The 25,848-nt window shown below is 47.9% G+C and overlaps 1 protein-coding gene across 3 annotated transcripts in view; it reads right to left on the bottom strand.

Annotated features, from left to right (window-relative positions):
* Positions 1 to 3,609: 3,609 nt before the first annotated feature.
* The window catches only part of Gfra1 (GDNF family receptor alpha 1), a 259,679-nt gene continuing 237,440 nt past the window's right edge, over positions 3,610 to 25,848 (bottom strand). For all 3 annotated transcript variants that reach the window (XM_040742220.1, XM_040742215.1, XM_040742207.1), the window contains 2 exons: positions 5,647 to 5,700; positions 3,610 to 3,903 (listed from right to left, as the gene is read on the bottom strand). In XM_040742220.1, the coding sequence (XP_040598154.1) occupies positions 3,748 to 3,903; positions 5,647 to 5,700 (210 nt within the window). In that variant the 3' untranslated portion in view covers positions 3,610 to 3,747. The remainder of the gene's footprint in view (positions 3,904 to 5,646; positions 5,701 to 25,848) is intronic.

Genomic DNA, 25,848 nt, shown 5'->3' with positions numbered 1-25,848 from the left:
CGGTCATGGTAATTCACTCCCATCTGCTGCCACTGTTTTATACCCTTTCTTACAAAGACGGGGCCTCCCACGGTCTCAGGGGTTCAGGCAAAGAGAGCAAGCAAGGACAGCAGACACTGCGGGGCAGAGACCAAGAGCAGCATCCAAAAGGCAGAACGTGAGCTTGGTTAAGCGACCCTTCTCTGGTCCGCACGTTGATGGGCCGTGCACATCTTGACTGTGTGAGTAACAACATGTTCCCAGTGATCACTCCTCTGAGCCCACTGTTTTGTTAAGTGATAACCAGAGTGCGTATATGTCGGATTCTAAGAAAATAATTGCTAATTAAATAAAAAACCCCCACTGCTTTTACGTCTCCTTTTTCTAATGACATGCCGATCTAACTTCCACCCTCTCTTGTTTCTCTGACTTAGCACAGAGGATGCTGGAGAGCGTCTGACTTACAAACAAGGACGCTCATGGGAAATGTAGTGTAGCTCGGAGTGATCCATCCGCAAAGCACAGAGCACAGGCAAGATAGAGACAACCCCTTTACCAACCCAAACTTTTAAGCGCAGGACCCTGGAGAGTTCCTGTGTTGTATCAGGATGAACTTGGGGCTATAACTTCTGAGACATCTCTGCTTAACTACAAGATACAGGATTGCCTTGGAAACAAACAGAAACCACCCTCTAATTACATCTAGATAAAATTTGCTTTGCTTGATGAAAAATAACCTATGTAATTTTCAATGCCTACTTTTTTTCTATTTGAGGTTTGAAAAGAAAATCATATGTGGAAAAATGGGCAGCGTTCCATTCTGAATCCCCTCCCTGTTGTACGCATCTACCCTACTGTGCTCTCTTAAACACATCTGATCAAGGGCGTCCAGGGTCAAACTGAATGAATGTGCTTCTACTCAATGTGGCTGTCGCCTCTCTCTCTCTCTCTCTCTCTCTCTCTCTCTCTCTCTCTCTCTCTCTCTGAAGGTAGGGCAGGGCTAGACTCTGAATCACTGTGTGGATACCATCTGCCTGCTATGATGACAAAACCAACTTCCACGAGGGACTTTCTGCAAGGGATCCAACCCCAGTGGCCCAAACCTATGCCTGTGCAAAGGGAAAACAGACAGACAGAAAATAACAAACTGCTCTCGCTTGTCAGTGGCTCCAGGAGGAAGTCAGGTGAGTAAAACACAGCCATGCTTCCTGCTCCAGTCTTGAGACAAATCTCTCTGTCAAGCTCATACATCAAGTTGAGATCACAAATAGCAGGACCACTTACTCGGGCTGGTTTTTCCAGCAGTCCCCCTACTGTGTTGTCCCTAAACAAGACCTTGCCCACTGTTGACCTAGTCAGTAACTTGTTTCCAAATGGAAGATTTGGTAACTCTTGAGATAATGCTTTTATTTCTGAAAGAAAAAAAATCAGATGTTTGATGGTGACACAGCTTTTCAAAGTTTAATTTGCATGTTGCATATCTATGAGTTCTTTGCTGAAGGCTGCCCTTGTTAGCACAGGGCTCCCGTTTCCTCTATGGTCCTCCGAAGCTAATTAGAGCTGCAGTATACTGCAGGGGTAATCGATAGCTTCCTAAGGTGGATCACATCCAATCAGACCCATATGCAATTAGTCCAGTGTAGATACTTGGAGGCACCTTAATTAAAACAAAATATGCTCCGTTAAGAGATACGCTCCCATACATGACTGGCATTCTGAATGTTTTGACACATTCAAGGTGTTTATTCACTGTACGTATGAATCTCCATGGAACTTCCGCACTGATCAGCTACATTTGGATGTTGGATGCATTTCCCCTTGAAACATTCTGACATGAAAAGCACGTTGCTACTGAGTATTTTACATTGGTATTCATTAGCATTTGGATATAAATGTACTTCAAACACCAAAAGAGCTGGAAACCAGGTCTCCCTCTTGGCTTCCATAGATTCCTTCCCTTTCCCAGGTGGAATTCTATGCGTCTAAGGCAAACCTCAGAGCACCGGGGGCAGGTATCAATAGAGTAAGTACATCAGGGTTCCCCCCTCTGCCTTTCTGAGGGTGGGAAGCAAGATCATCCTTCCAGGGCTCCATGGAGGGAAGACTTTCTTTTACTTACTTTGACCTGACCCAGACTCTAGATAAACACCAAAGGGTCTGCTCGGGCGAGGAAGAGGATTTCAGGAGAAGGTGTGTGGCTATGTAAGCCAGATGTCTCACCGAGAGAGTCCTATCCTGTTCTGTGTACCTTTGCCAGCCAATTCACCTTTCCAGAATCCCATGTGATCTACAAATCCTGGGATCTACAAACCACCGGTCATTTTTGCAGGGGCACAGTCTGCGATAAAGGCCATAGAACAATATACAGGAGATGCTTGGTGACCTTGAAATCAGACTGCTCTAAATGGTGGCCACGACACTGGAGTCAGGACCAAAGACACTCCCATGCACCCTGGCAGGGATCAACTCTGGAAGAGAGGGCGGGGCATCTCCAACTTGTCCCTAGTGCCCAGCCCCAATCAATGCTGCCTTTGTCAGGTAACAAAAAACCAAGGTACTGAGGCTGTGTCAACTGTCCCGTCATGCACCAAACTGCGGCCCCCTTTACAAGGACCGGCCCGTTCCTTGCGTTATGCAGCCTTGTTTTTCCAAGACAGATAAACACAGGGAGGGGCTGGCTGTTCTGTCTTCTCCTGACTGCCCATGGTGGTATAGCATGATGCAGCTTTCCGTTAAAGCAAGGGGTCTGATTCTGAGAACCGTATGAGAGAAGCTAGTACTAACTGGAGCTAGTACTAATTGTGAGAGGAAAACACACTGCAGGTATCTGTAGTAAACCATCAGTAAAAAAAAAAAAAAAAAAGATGAGACAGTATCGTTACTTTCAAAATGTAGAAAGCCAACAGCTGGGATCACTGAATAGTAAAAGTTAACACTTTCTCTGCACCTGACCTCGTACGTGTAAAAAGCATTAAGAGTTGCGCTCCAGCTGTGTCTGCCTCTTGTTTAAGCGGACTCTCACTCTGGCAAAGACTCAGCGGAGTGTCAGTCAACAACAATCCAGGCGCTGTGTGGGGGCCACAGCAGCGCCCCGCTAGCTGCTGGACTGAATGACAGGCTCCACATCTGGATATGACCAGGGCTTTCTGCTTTGCTAAGGGTCACAGAGCTGTCGGCAGTACACACACACACTCGGCGGAGAACGTTCACGGGAAGGTGAACGTTCAATATGAGACGGGAGTCCAGAAAGTCCACTCTTGAGCCCCAGCCTTCATTTGTCATCCACAACAGGCTGCAGCCATGACTTCAGAATTCAAAGCCACTAAGTAAGATATGGAAGAGTCTTCACCAATAACATCCCTTGCTCTAGCCAGTAGAGAGAACAGAGTTTAAGCTGTTAAAATCGCCACCGCCACCACCACCACCACCACCACCACCACCACCACCACCACCACCACCACCAAAACGCGCATGGCCTCAGCGGGCTTTACAGTCAGTTTGCAAATGGTCCCCTTAACCCACACCGTGCTGCAGAGCCTCCTGAGCTTGGAATCATCCCTGTAGCTGTTCTTTCACAGAAACCCCCCAGGGTCACAAGAAGCTTCCTTAAAAACAACGAAAGAGTTGCCGTTGGATGAAACTGTTTCTGGACCGAGGTTTTAAAACTGGATTTTTAGATATACAAGAGGACAGGAAACAGGTTACTTGGTTTTTGTTTGTTTGTTTGTTTTGTTTCTCTCTCTTCTCTCTTGTCTTTTCTGAACGCAGCTACGATGTTTCTGCCAAGGATACAGATAGTAGGGTGGACAGACTGATGACCACCAGCACCGGCAGTGAGCTCAGACGGCAACTGGGAGGAGCAGCCATTGATTTTGGGGTTATGTGGCTGGAGGCACCAGCGAGACCATCCTTTCCGAAATCATGCTGCAAAGAAAGAATGCTGTCATTATCATCCACAGCATGTATCCCCCCCATCATGTCATATCATACCCACACTCTGTACCCTACACATACCAGCCCATCATGTCATATCATACCCACACTCTGTACCCTACACATACCAGCCCATCATGTCATATTATACCTACACTCTGTACCCTACACATACCCGCCCATCATGTCATATCATACCCACACTCTGTACCCTACACATACCAGCCCATCATGTCATATCATACCCACACTCTGTACCCTACACATACCCGCCCATCATGTCATATTATACCTACACTCTGTACCCTACACATACCCGCCCATCATGTCATATCATACCCACACTCTGTACCCTACACATACCAGCCCATCATGTCATATCATACCCACACTCTGTACCCTACACATACCCGCCCATCATGTCATATCATACCCACACTCTGTACCCTACACATACCAGCCCATCATGTCATATCATACCTACACTCTGTACCCTACACATACCAGCCCATCATGTCATATCATACCTACACTCTGTACCCTACACATACCAGCCCATCATGTCATATCATACCCACACTCTGTACCCTACACATACCAGCCCATCATGTCATATCATACCCACACTCTGTACCCTACACATACCCGCCCATCATGTCATATCATACCTACACTCTGTACCCTACACATACCCGCCCATCATGTCACATTGGACCCACACTCTGTACCCACCCATCATGTCGTATTAGACCCACACTCTCTACCACGCTTTCCCTCTCCCTAATGGGAGACTCTCCCACATAAAGCTGACCTGAGATTTAACCTCTGCGATTCAACTGGCTAACTTTTAGTTTTACGAGACTGGACCATGAACTTAGATAAGGTGTGGACCCCGTTGGGTCAGTCGCCGGCCAACGCTTGCTGCTCCCTCTTTTATGCATTCTTGGTGATGGGAAACGCTTAGGCCTGGGGATGACTGCCTTTTTACATCTATTTCTAAACCACCTAACAGCTACGGCCTCCTTACTGGGGAAGGGACTTCTTGCTGATTCTCTCCACCAGGCAAGGAAGGTGGGAAGAATCATCCGGAACGTGCGGCTTATGGGAGGCACATGGATCACAACGAACGTCAAGGACCTACAGTAGCCAGAGACGTCCCCCCCTGAACCCCTCACTAACCTTACCAGAGGATTCCCACAGGGTCTCACTCCTCAGTGCGGGAACTCAGGCCAGAACCCACATGTACTTCCTGGCCAGTACAGCTATCCTTCCCTATGGTGAATACCCCACTGCACCGTCCCAGCTGCTTGGTGCTGTGAGGCCACACCCCCTCATGGCAGAGAAAGATGACGCACAGAACACTTAGCTATCTCCTCTTTGTCAGCTGTAGAGGGTCTGGGGCTGGCTCCACCTCTCAAGTGGGCTGTGGAGAAGTCAGAGGAGCCGCAGGTCAGGACCCTTGAGTCAGCAGGTAACTGACCTTGGCCTCTCCTGGCATGGAACAACGGACTTAGTGCTAAGGCTGGCCTTCTGGTAATGATCACAAGTTGTACATTTAGTTCTAACTTTGTACCCAGATCTTAATTCTGCACCTTGCAGGCCAATACAGAGGCTAAGGAGCTCTCTTATGGATCCAAGACCTTATTGGTCTCTAAACACTGTTTATTATATACCCAGTGCAGAGGTCTATGTCCCCATAAAGGCAAAGAAACACAGAAAAGAAATGTCACTTACATCAGCAAGACAGAGATGCGTACTGCCCGAAACATTGGATTTCAGCTTCTGTGCCTAGAGAGAGAGAGACAAAGGGAGAAAAAAAAAGCACTCAGACATAATAGGGAAGAGTAATTAATTATGATCCATTAATCAACAGTCTAGGGCAGGGCCAGATGATAAATATAGGAGCCACAACTGTGAGCCCCATCTGTAATTTACAGCATTCAAGTGGCTGTCTAATAAAGAGGTAGCAGGTGAGGTTAATTTTAATTATATATTTTATTTAACCAACTGTATTATCATTTGAACATGGAATCAATATAAAAAATTAATGAGGGATTTGGCGTTCTTTCTTCCCAGGTCTTCAAAATCCAGTGTCTGACCCTGCGTGCTTCTGCTCAGGGCTGCCCTATTTCAGAGCTCAGTAGCTGCCTGTCACCAGTGTGTGCTGCAGGGGTAGCACAGGCAGGATCGGGATACAGGAGAGAGCTTTGAAGTGGTGACTCCTTTACCTTTCCAGGCGCTAATTTGGGGGAACGTGCTATTAGTTTAAAGCATCACAGAAGACGCGCCCACATATTAGTAAACAGTCTCCTGGGAAGTTTGTGGCTTTGCTCATTTTCCAACTCGGTGCCCCAGCCAGCAAATGGTAAGAAGCTCTTGCTGTTTCCTGGTGCTGGGGAGGAATGGGGGGTGGGGGTGGGGTGGTGAAAGGGTTCAGTTGCTGAGCTCAGGGCTCTCTGAGCTCATGGGGCTCCCTCTTTCCTGGCAAACGACCCCTGGGTTGGGGTTAAAGCACCCTGGAAGGGTCTCCCAGATGGATGGATGCCCCCACAGGGATCACATAGCACTACAGACCCTGTGGTGGACTAAATGGGACAGACCCTGCTTAGGGAGGATTAGGAGGTATGTCAGTGGGGCTAGGGTCTGAGGTTCCAAAAACCCATGCAAGACCAACCAATCTCTCCCCTTCCCTCCTTCTCTCCCTCCCTCTCCTCCCTCCCCCTCTCCTATCTGTGGATCAGGATATAAAACTCTCAAGTTACTGCTCCAGGGCCTGCCCACCTGCCCACCCACTACCACGCTCCCTGCCATGATGGTCATGGACTAACTTTCTGAAATTATGAGCAAGACCTCAATTAAACGCCCCCTCCCGTAAGTTGCTTTGGCCATGCTGTCTCTTTACAGCGACAGAGCAGTCATCAAGACAGACCCCAATACAGAAATTCAAAAACTACCTCCAAGGTAGCTGCTCTCGGGCTGAGCAGTGAAGGCTGGAAACTGTCTTTTTCCCCTTAACTGAACCAACTTCTCCACTGAGCTTAGGCTTGTGGATTCATCGGAACAGGCATTTCCATCTCTCAGACAACTGCAAGGGACAGACCTTGACAGCTGCCCGGTACAACACCCATTTTATAAACACAAACAATTTAAGCCCAGAGAAGCTAAATGACTGATCACACGGCAACATGCTTACAGAGCCAGAATGCATGCAACCGGAACTCTTCAGTTTTATAGAAATGTGCTCCTTCCTGGGTCACAGACTTGCTTCAGTCTGTGTCCTCCCCAAATCCATACAAGGAACTCTTCCCATGGCGCCCACCCTCAGCCCCTAACCACAGCAACCCTTTGACACCAAGGAATAGCTTGTCTGTCAAGAAGGTAAACAGTCATCATCTTTGAACCAATTAATACCTGAGCCACACCTCCCACTGCCTCTACACCTCCCCTACTCCTCAGCTCTGAGGGAACTCTGCTAGAAGGCGGCCTGTAATGCTCCGAGCCTCTGTGACTCACAGAAGACACACAAGGCTAAAGCGACAGCATGCTCTCCCAAGGAGTAATCTGTTGACCATAATGCCACTGGGATGGCATCATAATCTTTACCTATATTTGCATATGCCAGCCGTGAATATGAAACAGGAACCTTTAAGCAGGCTTCAAGAACAAGACACTGTGAAGCATCCCCGGGCTGTTCAAAGGTCACTAAATGTTATGTATAAGAAGATCAGAGGGGAAATTGGAAGCAGAATTGGACTTACTCAACAGCCTACTTTTAATCTATAATAACGGCAAGTCTGAGCCACCGCTCCGCTACCTACGGAGACTAATGTGTAGCACGTCAAGTTGGAATGGTGCCCAGACAGCCAAATGACCCTAAAACATCCCATTCTGTCTTTTCTTTACTAGGTGATAAGATACAAAAGACAAAGATCTCCACTGAAGGACTCTGCATAGCTATTCCACCTCTGGACTGTGATGTAGGGCAGCCTCGGCCATTTCTGTAGCATGGTCACAGCAAAGCAGCACTTGAATGGACCAAGGTGGCTCCCCACTGGAGCAGCGTTAGGTGTAAAAAGGAGTTCTTAACTGGGAAGTTGGTAGCTTTCTCAGGGCTGGACTGGGATTTGCCCCTGTCCCACCTTTAAAGTTCTGGCCACGGTGGGTGCCCATATGTAAAACAAGTTCTCAATTGGTCCAGATAATAAAATCCCAGAGTCAAACATAAACGCTGAGATATCAGAGAGAAGGAGCAAGCCACAGCCACACCTTACCTCCTAAGGGTCTCCGCAGAGAAGAGAGCGATTTCCTGTTTGTCCCCGCTTATATCCTGTTACTGCCCAGCTATGTCACTTCCTTCCTGTTTGTACAGACCTCCAGACCTCTATGGTTAGCCGTGCTCCATTCTCTGACCCCTAGACAGGCTTTATTTGTGCAAGAAAGATATCACCACACTTAGGAGAGTGTTCCTATGGTGAAACTTCCAGGAACTAGCCAGGAAGGGTTGCTGTCTTGCCAGGTGTTCTAAAGGACTTCTGTGCACATGGGTAGACTTCTTGACCCCATCACTGAGGGCCTCATACTAAATATAACGTCTCTACACTTTCCAGTAGGTCCCCATGCCCATGCCTAAACTGCCAGCTCTACCTTCACTCACAGGGCGGCCGTAGTGATTGTTTCCTGGCACAGGAAAATGTGTTTACAACAGCCCCATGTCTGTGTCATTTATGGGCCCCCGTCCCCAAAGCAGCATCCTACGGACTTCTAACAACTAACCTGTATCTGGAGGACCAACCTGGTGGGTGTAACCACACGCTGTGCTGAATCCAAGTGAGAGCGTGCTGTCTAACCCAGAGAGCTCCAAGCTCTCGGAGATGAGCTTGGCTGTCCACAGGCCAAGGCAGGTCTCTAAACCCTGCTTTCAGGAAGCACTTGGCAAGCTTCCTGCAGAGTCATCTGGTACTGGAGATGTCACCATGATCGCAGAGTAAGGTAAACATGGCAGTCTTGCAGGAGCTACCCAAGCCTAGCAGGGGACACTAATGAGAAGGTGAAGGCAGGTGACAGCTGGGTGATAAAGTCAAAGGATGGGACGCACCTGTGTGAGAAGGGTTTAAGTCCCTTACCCGATGGGACGGAGGCCAAAGGGTCCGTATCTACCCTGGCACTAACTACAGACCAAGCTTTGTCTGGCACCCACACCACACGTGATGGGCAGGCAGACGGGCAGAACAGGGCTCATACAACATGCATGCAGTGGCCACCCGCACGCTCAGGAGTCCTGTACACGGCACGAAGTCCCAACGACCACTGAGGATCAGAAACAGACCACTGTGGACCCAGAGTGGCTTTAAGAAAACCTGTGTCTTAAAGCCCACTGCAGAAGCCCCAGAAAACTGTTTTTCTATGTTGTTGAAGATTCTCATCCTGTTCTCTCTCTCTCTCTCTCTCTTTGGAAATGTCACTCAACAACCAGTCTCGCTAGTCAGTTGTGATAAATTCAAATGTAAAATTACAAGGGCAACCCACCCCACTGCCCAGCACACACATACACACTCCAACTGTAGCATATTTGCCTAGTACTTACACACTTCAAGTCTCATTTCGCTGGCTGAAAACTGAGAGGGAATTGAGGAAATTAAAACACACACACACACACACACACACACACACCCCTAAGACTCTGTAGAGAGTAAACTAAGCCCCAAAGTGGAAAATTAGCTGTCATCACCAAAGCATAAACTGATAAAGCAGGGCTCCATGAATGTGTGTTGGCACAGGTGTGAGGGTCCCTGTGGTCCCCTGACACCTGGTAATTATGGGATACACAGGCACCTGACCTAGAGCTCTGACAGCCCACATCTACATGGACACTGATCCTAAGCAGCCACTGGCTTAAGGGAGGGAGAGAAGGAAAAGTCTATTCTGCTTTTCTAGCAGTTAATCTGAACCATGATTACAGTAGGGTTGGGGAAAAAAATGAATCATTTGATGTCTTTTATGAAAGTGTTTCCTATCAGTTAATTTCTGGTCCTATGGTTTGGGCAAAGCCTCCTGACTCTCTACTTTGTTTGAAATGTCACTACCAAGACACGGCGTTTTGAGCTATATCTTCCAGGATTAAAAAGGGCAAAAGCATGCTGCAGAGGCCTGGCCTACGCTTCAGGAAACGGCAGAAGCTTGCCCTTTAGAGTCTCCATAAGCTTTGCCCCTCCAGCAGCTGTTACAAAATTGTCCCTGGTGGCAATCAACAAGTCCAGGCATGTCACATAATAGAATTTCCAGGGCTCTGTGATTAGCAGGCCAGACCTCACCAGTCTCTGGCACCAGAGGGTTAATAAATGCATTAGATGCTGTTAACCTCTGGTACCTGGAGTCAGAGTGACCTCTCTGACTTTCACCCCAGGCCTCAGCATTTGCAAAGCCAGTCTTGGTGCCAACAGCACTCCAATGCAGAGCACAGGGGCATACACATTTTTTCCGTAGCTGGCACTGGAGTCCCCACCTGCTTCCGTCCACTGTAGGCTCTGCAGGACTCAGGGGACAGCGCAGGGTTGTGAGCAGCGTGCCCCGTCTGTTTATGGAACTGGAGACTAAAAAGGGCACCCTTGCAGAGTCTGGCCTTTTCGGCCCCAGGACTCCATTTCTGCGGTGAAGCCAGTTGTTTAATCTCGGGTTTTTAGGCAGCTGTCAGCCAGCGGGGCATGGAACATGTCTCTGTTCCCCTCCATGCAGGAGAAAAGCCGTTGCCCTCTCTGCCTTAACTCCAGGAAATAAAACCAGAAGACGCTGCCCAGTCCGATAGCACCAGACTGTCCAGGCTACAGCCCAACAGGCATAATGAATGTGCTCTGGATCTTTTCTCTCTTGCTTTAGTGATTAGAGAGATTTGCTATATCAGGAACCTGTTTGCCTAATGACAGAGTACAAGCAATAAACAGAGAAATACACAGGCTGTAAAACACAATCAACTTTGCTCTCACTAAGGACCTCGCTGCATCCATCATGCCTGTCAATACCAGCCCATTAGCACAGCGCCTCTTCTCCAGCGTACACCGGACTCTGGCTGGCCAAAAGCTACTGCAAGGAGATCTTTCTGAAACAGTCCAGAAGTGAAAAGTCCGGGGCTTAGGTCCACTCAAGTATGCATTATCTGATACTCTCCTGAGAGACCAAATGGAGGGGAAAGGGTGCGTACCTAACCCCGAGGGAAACCGAGCGGGGGAAACTTGCCACGAAGCCCTATTTCTCACATGCTCGCCCGAGGAGGTGCATTTGCTGTTAGCTCGCACCTGTTAAGTAAACGAGTCCGTGGTGTACCTGGTCCGCACCTGCCCAGGTCGACTTCTGCGAGCACAGGGCAGACAGAAGGAAGAGGCCTTCCGGGTGATTCTCAGCTGAACTGTGAGCTGCGGCCCGCTCTCGAGCCTTTCACACTCTGCAGCGTTTCAGACGTTGGTGCCTGCCTCTTTGGAGAGGTTTTTATTGCCAGTCCGGTCACAAGCAGTTGGCCAGCCTTTCTAACATCTCTCCACTGCCTACTTTGAAACTTTACCTTCCCTGCAAACTCGGTAACAACTGCTTGCGGCCACTGGCCTGAATAATTCGCAGTAAAGCTGGCATGAAGAAACAATTGAACACATAAATAAGGCCTCCTCAGAGCCTTCGGGCCTGGCCGGCCATTTGTCTTTCGGAGCCTGTGCTCAGCAGCGGAGGGACCCACACTTGCTTCCAGCGGAAGAGGGACTTGAAAGGAAAGCCCGGGCCAACTGGGAGCCCCCTTTGAAAGGGCTCACTATGGTCCTGCTTAAGTGTTCCTACCACGGAAACTGAGCAGCCCCTTTTCCGCCTCTAGTCCCAGAACACATTGTCCAAGGCCCTCACCGTGAGAAGTGCTCCAAGGCCCCATGCTCACTCAGCCCCAGTCCCCGAAGACCCAGGGTGGCAGGCTTTGTCAGGTCACAAGGTGGAGTGAGTAGAGTCAACAGGGGGTGACTTTCTTACCCTGAGTAGACCTGACTGGGACCCCAGCAGGGCTGTGCTTAGATGAGCCTTCTGATAACGCGTCCTGGTGAACAGAAAAGGAAGCCAGGCTACAGGGGCATCACAGCCTTAAAAGTAACATGGAAACCGGCTCTAGAGTCTGCAAGGTCTCAGGTTCTGATGCCGGCCCAGCCCGTAGTCAGAGTTGACCTGCGCTCCAGCTACACCCTGAGCAGACACTCTCTTCCTCGACTAGAGGAAGGAACAATGGGAAACTCACACACGATAGGTGTACCCAACTGTTTTACGGCTGAAGAGCTGGGGCCCAGGGGGGCCGGCCCAGCCATTAAGAGAATGCACTGGTCTGAGCTCTGCTCCCCGGAAGCACCCCTAGCCACTTCTGCATGTGTACACACACAGACCATTCTGAATACAGAACAAGGGTATTTCCTTCTCTTTTAAAGGACAAGGCCACCCTTTGCATGTACTGTTGTTCATCTACTTGTTACTAAAATTAAGTTACGTAAGCAGCATCCCAAGGAAACAGCCCCTGGAGGGCACGCGCTCTGCTTCGGAGTCTGAGAGGGCAAACGCTCTGCTTTGCAGCCTCTGCTCCTACCGGGGAGGGCCAAATCAAAGGGTGGTAGGGAGGTGGGTCAGGGGAACGAGCTTGGGACACTTGGTGACCTTCACACCCCACACGAGGTCTTATTCATGAAAGGACAGGTTGGCTTCCTGAGAGGGTTAAGTGAATGAACGTTAACACAGATTCTACCCGTGGTCTAGAAGTTGGTCCTGGTACTACTGGCTTGATTTGCTAAAGCATGCGAGAAAGAGAGCACGGGTTTGGAAATGCATGTGTGTACTAAGTATATGCAAGTGGCCAATATTAGGCTAGTCCCTTTCTACCACCTATTTATCTATTTGTTAATTTATTTTTAACAGCAGTCTCTCACTCAATTTGGAAGTCACCAGTTCAGCTGGACTGGCTGGCCAGAGAGCTCTGGGGATGGGATAGTCTCTCCCCCCCATACACACCCTTGTCCCCACTGTTGAGGTCACAGAGTCAGGGCCACTGGCTTTTTTTTTTTAATCAGGGTTAGTGACCCAGATTCAGGCCGCTGTGCTGAGTGTCAAGTACGTGGCCCACTGAGCTGTCTCTCCAAGCCCCTAGGAAATGCTTCCTGGCGTGGTTTCTCCTGGCCCTGGTCTCCAGCTGGTCTTGGAGAGAGACAGGACATCACTAGGAGACTAGAGTAATAGAACATGCAGACTCCGGGGCTAATATGGCTTCCACGAACACGATATGAAAGAGAAGTGGTTCGCGACCATCCTTAAGATTTGAAAAAAAAAAAAAACGGACGCCACGAAAGAGACGCATATCCAGGAAGACATGTCAACACTCCCCATTAGCTAAAGCATCCCTCGGGTCTCTCCCTCGTCTCCTGCACATAAAAGGATGCTCGAAACCTACCCTTGTAATTCAACACTAATGGCAGGACTGAACCAAGTGGCCTGTAGACTGTGGCCTGAAGCTCAACAAGGTGCCGTAGCCTAGCTTCCTAATCCCACACAAAACACACTTACGTCTGTTTTGCTTTTTCCCCCATGTTGGGGCAAACATAGGTTGCAAAATACAGCACAGGACCGTGTGTTTCCGCTCATGGTTAGCTTGCTTGATTGGTAAAATATTCAGGCAAGAAGCAATTATGAGCAGTAGTTTAGAAAATTATGCCCAATTAACAACGACGCTAAACAATGTGTGAAAGGCATTTTGGTTCGGGGTGTCTGCTGGGGGAGGGAGGGTGTTCTGTGGTGCAAACACCCAGCCGCAATGGTATGAGGCAAGGGGGAGGGGCAGCTCTACAACCAAGCATCTATTTTCTAAACATACGCAGTCGGAACTGCAAACCCACAAGAGCGACGGACGGCAAAGTTCCATAGCTGTCCTCGTTGATAGGCACACACAACCACGCCCCCCCGTCTCATCAGACGTGCATCCTCCTCACATCAGATAATATTTATTAAGCCTCCCATTCTCTGGTGCATTTATGTGCCGCCGAGTGCAGACCCATAACGGTCTTATGACTTACGGTGGTAAAACTAGGGTTTTATATAAAAACATATTTTTTTAATTAAAAAAGAAAATCTACAGTCTCAAGGCCGAGTGGGCAGACACTTTTGTCCACTCTCTGTTGAGAAGACAGTGATACTTAGTGCTGGAAAAAATAAATAAATAAAAGATAGCTAAGGTAAATTGAAGTTTTTTTTTTTAATGGCGCATTTAGCGGAGAAAAAATATGCTAGAAAATACACAGGAAAGCCAAGTAGCCTAGAAAAAAAGTGATGCGGACTGTAACCGTTCCTGTAAAAGCCTCCTCTGAGAGTACTTGTTGGGGGTGGACACAGATGCAGAGGTTGTGACTTGCTGTTTGCAACCACCTGAAGTGCCATAGAGAAATCTAAACATACACACACACTTCCTCAGACCCCCACATCCTTGAACACTGGGCTCCAGCCTATGTTCCTACCAGGGAACACAGGCCCTTTTGTTCACATAAGCCTCACAGGAAACCAACCTTAGAAACAGACCTTGCCTTCCTGCTGACAGGTGAGCACGGTCACTACAGGTACAGCAACGACTGGGTCCCACAGCCAACAAGGACAGGGGTAGCTGGGGCAGGGACTGAGCATAAAGGGGACATCCCAATCCTGAACCCAAAGAGGGGGGGCGAGGGGGGAATGGTGCTTGCAAACATGGCTGCTGTGAGCAGTCAGAGGTCGGGGTGGACTGGGCGGGTGACTTCTGCCTTGTTAAGGGCCCCGTGAGGCAATGGCCTTGCATCGTCCCTGATGTCCCCGAAGTTGAGTGGCAGGCAGAGGAACAACCATGTGAGGGGAAAACTCCCCCAATATCTGTCCAGTGCCTAACTTCCCAGGTTCCCCTTAGATGTCGTCCTCCATAAATATGTCTCCTCTAGGGCCTGGAGTAAAGAGAGGCAATGGAGAGGCTCACAGCAGATCTCTCCATGGGTGAGTCCCATGGTTCAAGCATTGTGAAGCCCATTATTGAGGGAGGCATGGTTGGTTAGGAGTGCTAAGGATAAAAGGTCAGGAGGGAATACAAGAAATTGGATTTATTTATAGTATGTGATCTAAGCGTGCTCAGAGGTATTCTCGTAGGTTACCCGGAATGAGAGAGCTTATTTATAGCCAGGACAGGGCAGGAATCCTACTTCCTTTTTATTAAGCATGTTTATTACCAAGCAATTGGGTTAAGCAATTGTCCGAGGCTGAATTACTATCCTTCTGATGGGTTTGGCCACACTGCCCTCTGGACCACAGGCCCGGGTAGACGAAGGGGCTCTGTGCTGAATGCAGCCACGCGGGGGCCTAGTCCACGCATCCCACCTCAGTGTTTGAGGCAAGTGGTTTGAAACAACCCTAAGGAGAAGATGCAGTAAACAGGCAGACATAAACAAGTGGTTCGATCCCGGGTGCGAGTCTACAGGAAGCAGGCCCGCCCTGCTAAGGCCAAGTTCACTTTCCAGATGCATCTTGGTGCCCCGTCTGCACAGGCCCTTCCTGTGTCACGGTCAACAACGGGCCACTCAGGACTATAAAACAGTGATAGAGAACTCTCAGTGGAGCTGGGGGATTTTGGTCTGTTTAATTATCCCAACCCTCCTCGGCAGTGGGGCTCTCCAAGCCCACAGGAGAGAAGACAAATCCGAGGATCAAGAAGATCAAACGATTCTTCATCTTAGTCTGTGGGGCACTCTGAATTTCATTGTAACACAAAGCACAGCCCCCCCTTCAGATTCATGTTCTCTGAGGATAACTCCAACACACAATCACCTCTTTATCTTACAAAAGCACCTCGGAGAACTAACCATCTCGCTATTGTTTGCACGGTTCTCATGTTGCCAGTCCTCAGAAACACCCGGCTGCTGTACTTTGTTGCTTAGGAGAAATGAGCTTAAGATGAGTTTCAGGGACTGGAAAGGTAGCTCCGTGGATCACAAGGCATTTACTGCTCTTACAGAGGGATCTGAACTGGGATTCCTAGCACCCACACAGAGGCTCACAACCATCTGTAAACTCCAGAACCACGAGACTGCATCTCTAGGCACACACGCAGGCAAATCATCCACACACGTAAGATTTAAAAATGCGTTTCAGGCTGCAGGAAAATGAACGGAAGTGTTGGCCGCACTCTCCACAGGCCACGGGATCAGTGTGCACGGCTATTGGCCACGGGATCAGTGTGCACAGCTATTAGAAAAGCAAATGGTAATGAACTAGTACCGCAAGTCCCTGGACTGTACCCCAGAGAGGAAAGATCAAGTACCGATCCTATGACACAGAGGCAGGGATCTGAGCCACAGGTGGTCCTCCCAAGAGGAAGCCCTGTGTGATCCGGCCCGCAGTTACCTATTACGTTGATGCTGGTTGTCCAATGACCATACTCATGGCAAATTCAAAAAGCATACATGATCCGGGCATTGGTGGTGCACACCTTTAATCCCAGCACTTGGGAGGCAGAGACAGGCGGATCTCTGTGAGTTCGAGTTCAGCCTGGTCTACAGAGAGTTCCAGGACAGCCTTCAAAACAATAGAGACCCTGTCTCAAAACACAAAACAAACAAACAAACAAAAAAACCAAAACAAAAGAATAAAAAAACATACGTGAACTACAGTTTCAGTGACAAAATGAGATGGTGCCTTCTCCTCAATGCTATATACTAACATTCTCAGAACAACAGCACATAATTAAATTATTATAATGTAAGGCTCCCATTTTTTTTGCAGCTCACTTCACAGAACAGTGAAGAACAAGCTATTTGGGGGTGTTAATAAGAGACTATTAGCTCAGGAACGGGAGTTGGGACTCTGTGAAAAAGAAAACACTTCTAAAGAGAGAAGCAATTTACTGCCCGCTCAGATGAGGCTCTTTGGCCTGGATGGTTCTTCTCTGTGTGTGCTTGACAAACAGGTTTATTCTATTTGCAGGAGATTTAAGGATAAAAAGGAGAAAAGAGAAAAAAAATTGTGACTCAGAGTTACCTGCACTATGTGTGCTTAATTGGGAATATATCTAGTTGAGAAAAATAGGTCTCTTTGTTTGAAAGGTGGACATCTAGGTTCATTAAAGGTGTGCAATAGATTTTGATAAAAGCTATTTTTCTAAGTCATTAAATTGGTTTTAAGGAACTTTACATTCTCCTTCATTTGAACAATTATTAAACTATAAAATAGAATTGCACAATTGCAGAAACTGTAATCTGAAATTTTACAGCCAGCTATAAAATGCTGTATTATCAACTATGCTGAAGATGCTCGGGCCCACTACAACTTTTTAATGAATTACAAAAACCCTTTACTGCTGATAAAATAATATTAAATTACAGCATTATATATTCTAACAATATGCTGAACCTAAGCTTGCTACAAGACAAACACGCCAATCATAAAGAAATCGTTACCTGAATTAAGTTTTTACAAGCCCACAATCTGGTAACAGCTGCTGCCTGGAGGCAACCGAACACCTGATCTTCAGGCTGGCTGGGACAGCTTGTCTTCTACCGCAGGTACTTCTTCCAATGTCCCTTCAACCTCAGAGTGGAAAGGCTGCACAGTGACTCTTACTAGGACCCCAGGGGTTTAGGCAAGGATTATGATGACAGCAATTTTGTCCTTAATATCTTTCCGTAAGGAATTAGAAGTTTCTATTTTTTTCCTTTCTTCCTTCCTTCATTCCAATTGGTCAGTTACTGAGATATCTGCACAAGCACTATTTAACATGTACGGGGGTATGTGTATATCCCTACCAGAAGGAAGCCTGGGTCCCAGAATCATTTCCTGTTTGGGGGAGTTCGTTACAGACTACTTGCTTCCTCAACCACTTGGGTTTGCACACACAAGTGAAAGCATTTAGAGTCTCTGGATTGTCAAGGGCCTTAATGGAGTATCACCCAATTCAGAGTTATGAATTCAAGCACTCTCTTGGTTCAAGAACTCCAAGTGCATTATATAAGCAGCTCTTTAAGACAGTCTTTTTCCTCTCAGGGCTATGGGAGGTTGATTCTGGGATCCAGTTTCCCCATGAGCTCCTCTGCTGGCACCCAGAAAGAGGAAGATGAAATTCAAGACATCCACTGGCAGCCTCCATGCTGTGAGGACCTGAACCCACCATGGAGGTCCCTCTGGCAACTTGGTCCACAGTTCTGCCATGGGTAGCCAGGACAGGAGTCTATGTCTCTTAGCACATCACAGCTCCCAGATCAGGGAATAAACTCACCCCGGGCACAAGAATATTGTGTAAGGGAAATGTTAGGTATACCCAACATTTTTGTTTAAACAGGACAAAAGTAACACTGAGCTTTAGAAGGCAGGCTACATTACGTAGAGATGGTGGAAAACCCCCAAAGATGGAAATACTGAGTATTCTCAGTATCTCAGAGTTATTTAGGGAACAAACCTCTGGGGATATACATGGGATTACCTATATTAAGTTATTAAGTAAGATCCCTGGCATGTCTTTGAGGAAGTTATCTGTAAGCACTGCTGCTCCGATGGAAAGGGAATCTGGCAGTTGGGAGCCAAGAAATACCACAAAATCACTGTAAGTGTAGCAGCCCACAGCCCTGCACCGGGGAAAGGTTTCCCCAGTGTAACAACTCTGCTCTGGCAAGGGAGGCTTTCCTCAGTTAAGTTGTTACAGTTCTGCTTTGTTCTGACTCCCGGGAAAGTTGTTACTTCTCTGCTTGCTCCCTTCAGGGAAAAGGTCTCACTCACCCAAACCTCACTCAAGACATTTACTGGGAGGGAAGAATCCAGAAGAGTGGTTGTCTCTGCCGGGGTGGAAAAGGGCAGCTCTTTACTGAACAGGCAAGGGACTTATATAGGGCTTCTCGGGAATGGAATTTTTCCAGGGTGGGAATTGGTCAGATTTCAATCTCTGAGCTTGGACAAGGATTTCGTGCTCAGGCACTGGCTGGTTGGTTTTTGTGCTGAGTTGGTCAGGGGCAGAGTGTATTTCTTTGTCTCTGGTTTCAGGGACAGGGTGTGTTTCTTTCACTGGCTCTGGTTTTAGGGTCAGAGTGTGTTTCTTTGGCTGGCCCTTGTACCCTGTATTAATTATCTAGATTGTGTAAACTAAGGTGTATCTGTTCCACCTGTAAACAAACCCTTCCCTCCTGAAGTTGCTTCTCGCTAGGTATTTTTGTCATAGCAAAGATGAAAGAAAGTCACCGGTGCCAACAATTGATTCTGTGCATCCCCAAGGCCACTCACTGCCTCAAATAAAAGGCCTTTAGGGTCCTGGAATCATGAAGTTTTCTACAAACTTACTCAGCACTGGCAACTCTGTCAGGAGGCCTTATAACCAACCCTTTAACCCCAACCGTTAAGAAACCCCCATCCTTCAGTCCACCTCTGAGGAACCCTACTTCGGTTTGGTACCAACCCTGTGCCCTACGTCAAAAAGTCTCCCTTGAATCGTACTTACAATGTGCTGCTTCAGGGTCACAGACACTGCTTAGAAAAACAGTTGACTGTGAGGCCCCAGAGGCCCATGGACTCCTGCGTCCTTGAATCCTAACAGCTCAAGACTAAGTCAGCCTCACCTACGGTGCCATTGGCAGGTGGTGCTTGGAGGCACAATGCTGCTTTGGGAAAAAGTAAAATTCCCAGATGTGGGTGTTTGGCAGGTGATAGGGACTGAAGGCATCTCTTCTCCAGTTTTTGTGTTGTAACCCGGGTGCCTAGTGCTGGAGGAGCACCATAAGGAAGGGAGTCTGAGAAGCAGTTACCCTGATAGTGAGGTCTTGACGACACAGCCCCAAGATGGAACTTAACGCCTTTCTCATGAAGACAGAGCAAGAAACACAATCTGCCTCCCTCTGGATGGTGAACAATTTCTGCTGGTCAAAGCCTATCTGTACCATTGTTACAACATCTCACACACACGCTAGGGCCAGCAGCAGCCACAGCCCCCATCCCCGCCCCCAACCATGGTTCACTCTTGCCTATACCACAAGGGAAGGCGAGTTCCAATGCACCAGTTTTCTCTGGCATCTCTCTAGGATGCTTACCACACAGGAAGGATGGTGAGCAGATTTTGAGGCAGTCTTCAAAAGTTTTATCCTGAAAAGGGGGAGGGGATGTAATTTGGAAAATCTAGGGGACACTTTATACTGTCATAATGGGGGGAAAGGTGCTTTTGGAATGATAATAGACACCCCCACAAGGCCCAGGACATCCCTCACAACAGTTATTCAGACCAAAATACCAAGAATACAACACCAAGAAAGCCTGACCCAGGAGAACTGTCCTAAATAATCTTGACTGAAATCTCTCAGATTGCCCGAGAGAGGTGCAACTCATGTCCAGCAAAGAATGCCAGGAGAAATACTGATTTCCTATCAAGTATGGGACTTGGAGCTGTGACATGGTCTCATCTCTTCCCGTCTATATTAAGTCTACACGTACAAAGCTGCATAGGCCACTAAGACCAGAAACCCCCTGGGAATCAGAACTGAAAGCAATGCCTGGCCCCTGGGAGCAGTTCATATTAGAAAGGGTGGGGTGAAGTCAGTCAAGTATTTCTCAGTGTCGACAGCTCCCTCAAGCCACTTACAACCAATAAAAACTTGCACAGCTTAAAGCCTGAAGTCATCGCAGCTCCGAGCAATCTGTGCAAGCTGTAGAGACAGAATACAAGGGTCCTATTGATACCTCAGGAGGCTCTTCTACAACCCTGCCAATATCACCAGTAAAGCAGCCAGGGCAGCTAGGATAAGCAGGTAACTTGACCTGATTTTCATGGTTAGAAGACCCAACATTTCCAACTCCAGTTCCTTAGGAAAACGTTGGCAGCGTGTCTCCAACTCTGTAACCACACTTTAAACAACCAACTCTGACATGGCATGTTTTCCTAAGAAAGTATTTGATTGGCTTTTTTTTCCTTATTTCTGAGAGATAACCTCTAAATACTTGAGATTTCTTGACAGTCTCTTTACTATGGATCATTCCTGAATGTGTGGCGATGCGATACTTTAAGATAGGAGGCTGGTCACCAGAAAACCCAACCTCAGGGTCTAGGGTTTGGTCTTTGAGTCAGGGGAGGTCAAACTGACCTGACTTGCAGACACTGTCTGGGGGAAGGTTAAAGATTATTATATCCAGTTGTTGTGGGGTCAATGATTCAGTTCCTATGCCTACTTAATGTCAACCCCAGTAGAAACATTGGCCAGTGAGTTGCCTGGAGCTTCTTGACTGGTAAACACATTCATGTGACAAAATAATGACATGCACTTAGACCACTGGGGGAGGGCATCAGGAGACATCCCTAGCCGCACTCTGGTCTTAACCATAGTATCATAGTATTGTACCTTCCTTTGTCTGGCCCCGATTTGTATCCTTTATAAATAAAGGTATTAAGTGTAGCGATTTGCTGAGTTCCATGAGTCATTCTAGAGCCTGAAGCTTCCTGCAGATGCCGGGATCTGCAACTAGCTGCTCAGACTGCTCATGGGAGGAGAGTCCAGAAGTGTAACTAACATCTAATGAGAGGCCAGCCTTGATGGTGGGACCTAAGGTCTGACGCTAGCTCCTGGTGGTAGTGTCAAGGCTGAGTTGCGCTGTGGTACACCAGTTGGCATCGGAACAGTCACCATTACTTTTCTTTATGCTAGTTTATGAGCCATTCCGACACTTCAATCTGCCAGATATTCAACAAGAATTTAGTGGCTGATTTAATCTATGGTGATGAATAACACTAGTGGGAAATGAAATGTTTAAAGTCCTCTGATTTAGGTAATATGGGACAGGCATTTTGAACGCATGAAGGAGATGTCGATTTACTGTATCTCCTTTCCAGACTAAGGCCCATCTGTTCCTTAGGTCTCATCTGAAAAAAAAATGAAGAGAGTAACAGCTCTGACCTCATGGGCTACTCTGTGCTTATTAAAGGATAGTGTTGTATATATTCTGCTATTAGCACCAAACAATAGGATAAAGTGATTCAAGTTATCTCTACACTTGTTCTTGGGGCCTCCCTAATTTTACGTGTGTGTGTGTGTGTGTGTGTGTGTGTGTGTGTGTGTATGTGTGTGTGTGTGTGTACATGTGCATTTATGTGTGCGAGGGGAGCAGGGGTGGGTTGCATGTGTGTGAAGATGAACATGTATGCATATTGATGTGCAGATCAGAGGCCAGCTTGGGTTTTGTTCCTCAAATTGCCATCTACTTTCTTTTTGAGACAACGTCACTCATTGGTCTGGAGCTTACCATGTAGGCTAGGATGGTTGACCAGTAGTCCCCAGAGACTTGCTTGTTTCTGCCTTCCCAGAGCAGGGACTACAAGCATGCATCACTAAATTGAACCCATGATTTCACATATGCTGTTTATTAGGAGCTCGTGGTGGATAACTCTTTGTAAATGAGTTTATAAATGTTAAGCTTTTATCCAAGACTATAACCAGTGATGTATGAATATGGGAACAGCTCCAGGCCTGGGCTGCGAAACCTGAGAGGCAGGAATGGTCCTCAGATACCATCTTTTCTGCAACAAAGAGCATTTTGTTGCTACTATGTGTGTCACCTGTTCCCCATACTGACATTGCCTAGAAGTGCAACGAGGCCCTTGGCAGACAGACCTGTTCTTGTGCCCAGGCTAGATGAGACCTGACCCTCTTGAGGAGCAGGCTGTTAGGACAGAGTTCTGGAGAGAATTGTGTAGGTACCAAGACAGAATCTGGAGACCTTCTAATGTCAAGAAAGACCTGGACCTTTCTTTCTGCCTTGGGTTCCTAATCCTTCTTGGCCTGGAGTCCAAACAACATCCTATCCCTTGGTAGGGACTGTCTACTGACATTTAGTTCAAAGCCTCTAACAAAGTAAAAAAAAAACCTCGAAACCTAAGGAGCTTCAACATGCTTTTTTCCCCCTATTGTTGCCTCCTTGGAACAGTCTCCTTTGCAGCCTGAGCATTCCCAAGACTTCTCTAAGGCACTGCATACATCATGACTAGAGTACAGTCACTTTCCAAGAGCCAGGGGTTGGCTGGTCCTTATGCACACTTGCACTGTTCCTTAATCAATATGAGGAACTCAAATCATTGGTTGTGTTTGGCTACAGAAATTCAGAGAGGGTAAGGAAAATACTTTGTCACAAAATAATATTGAGGCGGTGCCCAGCATTCTTGCTCAGGCCCACCTAACTCCATGGGGCTGACTCCTCCTGGTAAGCGAATGCCTAAGGTGTTGTCCAGTATTCTCAAAAAGAAGACATGAGAAGTGCCTGGGGTCAACTCCAGCCTCCTGGGAAGTTGAAGCAGGTAATACAATAACTCAGGTCTGAACGTCCTGCCCACAGACAGACCTGGGGTAGAAAGGAGCACCCCATCCCCCGCCTCGCTCCAGGACTGCCTTTGCACCAGACATCTCCAGCAAACCCTACCACCCTGGCCTCTCTGACGAGTGTCTCTTCACCAATAGAAGATTAACGGGACGCCAAGGCCCCTCATTGCTCTGCCAGCATAAATTGCAAGAAAAACATTTAGAATATTGATTAAGTGCTTCATGCTCGAAGATTTAAATTTACCTCCTGTATTTCCAGGATTAGCTGACATAATGGGGTCAGTCTGCCGGCACAAATGATTTACAGCACACCCATTGGCAGCTTTCCTTTGAAAACTCCACTCTTAAAAATTCGCACTTGGTCACAACCAGCAGAGCCCCGGGTATTTAGCAGTTTTGGATAATCACCTTCCCACTGTGAAGTTTCAAAATCAGTTCTGGAATGGTCAGGCCCTATCTGGATCAAATGGATGCTATTTGGGCCCCGCAAGGTACTGGTGCAGAAGAGGGAGGGGAGCCTTCTAAATATAGATCATACTCAATATCCTCAAGCATACTAGGGAAGAGCTAAGTGCACGGTCTTTCCTCCATGCCTCCGAGCTATCTGAGAATCCTAGGTGACACACTATCAGAGTCCAGCCTGCAGTGCCGTCAGACCCTGCCTTTGGACTAGAAGGAAATGAGTCCAGGCTATGCTGGGAGGCCGGAATGTAGACCTAGACTTAGATGCAGGGACTTCACAGCCTCTTTGTGCACCTTCCTCCCCTCGGGCACACAGAGGAAGCCAAGTGTCCCTGCTGAGAGCCACATGGTGCTGACGAGTTCTGACAGTCAGAGAACACTAAGGGTACCTACGTCAGGGTGCAAGGGCAGCAGGGGAGCTGACTCTGCACTGATGATTTGGATGGGAATTGCTCTCAAGAAAAAAATTAGCCATGAGGATTGACACACCTTCCAAACTCAAGACAGCCGCTCTGCTGGCTCCTTCCAGAGGGCTGTCTCAAGGATGAGGCGGGGGAGACCCAAATCTGGGATGAACACTCGATGGTCTTCCTGTCTCACAGAAAGCGAACTTGGTGGCCTGCACTGTTCACTGTTAACACAGGCCAACTGCCCACAGTTCTCCAGCCGTCCTGCTAGAGCTCTGGGCTGATAAGGTGCTCTCTGGCCCGCTGCGTCAGTGTCTCAGGCTCGAAGCCCAGTCTGAAGGCCGCAGTGACTTGACTCTAATAGCATCAGCCGGCTACATGTAACAGCTCTGACGACTTGGACCAATCCGAGGAGAAAATTCAAACCAAACCAAACCCTGTTTTCTAGGGAAGTGACTCGGCGAGTTAAACTCATGCCATGCAAGCACGAAGGACCTGAGTTCGGTCACCAGAGCTTTCTTGCACGTAGGCAGACACACGCTTGCCATTCCAGCACCAGGGAAGTAAGAGTCAACCGGGGTTCACTGACAAACCTAACCTGAAAGTTCCAGGTAAAGTGTTATCCCCTGTCTAGGAAATGGTCCTAGGAGTAACCCTGGAGATTGACCTCTGCCCTACACAGGCACGCTCATACACACTCACTTGCAGTCACAACAAGCATGCACATAGCGTGCGGGTTTTAGCAGTCTTGGGAACGTCTCCCATACAGATACCCAGATTCAATGCTACTGCGGCTAGATTTAGATCCTAGGGGACTCTGGGTACCACCACCAAGGGGTCTTTATTGGGTTGGAGGGGGTGGGGCCGCACTGGCCCTAAGAGAGCACAGTGATTCCAAACCGTTTCCAATATCCACCTACAACCTCCAGAGATGTTTACCTTAAATCAGCGACAAGCACACTCTTTTGGTTTAAATACTCGAAGCGTTTCCAGCTGCCAGGCCACTCGAGGGTACGGATGATGAAGCAATTTGTAGAATTATTAAGGTTTCTTTGTTTCTTGTGTGACCGTTTCATACAGGTCAGAGGGACAGGCTAACAACAGCACAGCTTGCATGAGGCTTGTTTCCAACTATGACTGCCAATTAGTCCTTCTAGGGGAGCTTGGTGGGTTACCCCAAACCCGGTATTTTATCACCTCAGGGGGCCAACACTTGGACATCTCCTTGACATTTTATACTAATCAATCAACTTTTATTTTTTTATAGTAGAACCCCAGCAGCCATCCATGAGCCCATGATCACCAGGCCCAGGGTCACCCATTTCCCCACGCAGGTCTGCTGTTGGCTATAGGCAGACTTTTGGAAAACAAAAATATGTTTTTTCTCTTCCTTTCCTTCCAAGGAGGAGCGTATCTCAAATGTTAAGACAAATCCTTCAGTCCCACGGAGTCTTCCCATGTTGCTTTGTATTTAAAAATATTACAAGAGGGCGCGTCTCCAAGGAGGCAATCTTTAAGGCTGCCAAGGTCTTTGACTGTCTCCAGATCAGCTAACCAACGGATCCCACATCGGTTTAAGTAAGTTCTATTCTGAGCCATGACTCAGACAGCAGGGACAAACACCCTTCGAAGGTATTTCTAGGAACCCGCCCCGGCAAAAGGTAATTCATCTACAGCCGTGCAGGCACGAAGGAAAGACAGGTATCTGAGGAGAATGGGCCTCC

Source organism: Mesocricetus auratus, unplaced genomic scaffold (assembly GCF_017639785.1).
Source record: "Mesocricetus auratus isolate SY011 unplaced genomic scaffold, BCM_Maur_2.0 Super-Scaffold_4256, whole genome shotgun sequence".
NCBI classification, from domain to species: Eukaryota; Metazoa; Chordata; class Mammalia; order Rodentia; family Cricetidae; genus Mesocricetus; species Mesocricetus auratus.
Note: the sequence above shows the minus strand (reverse complement) of the source record. Positions and strands in the feature narration are given on the sequence as shown.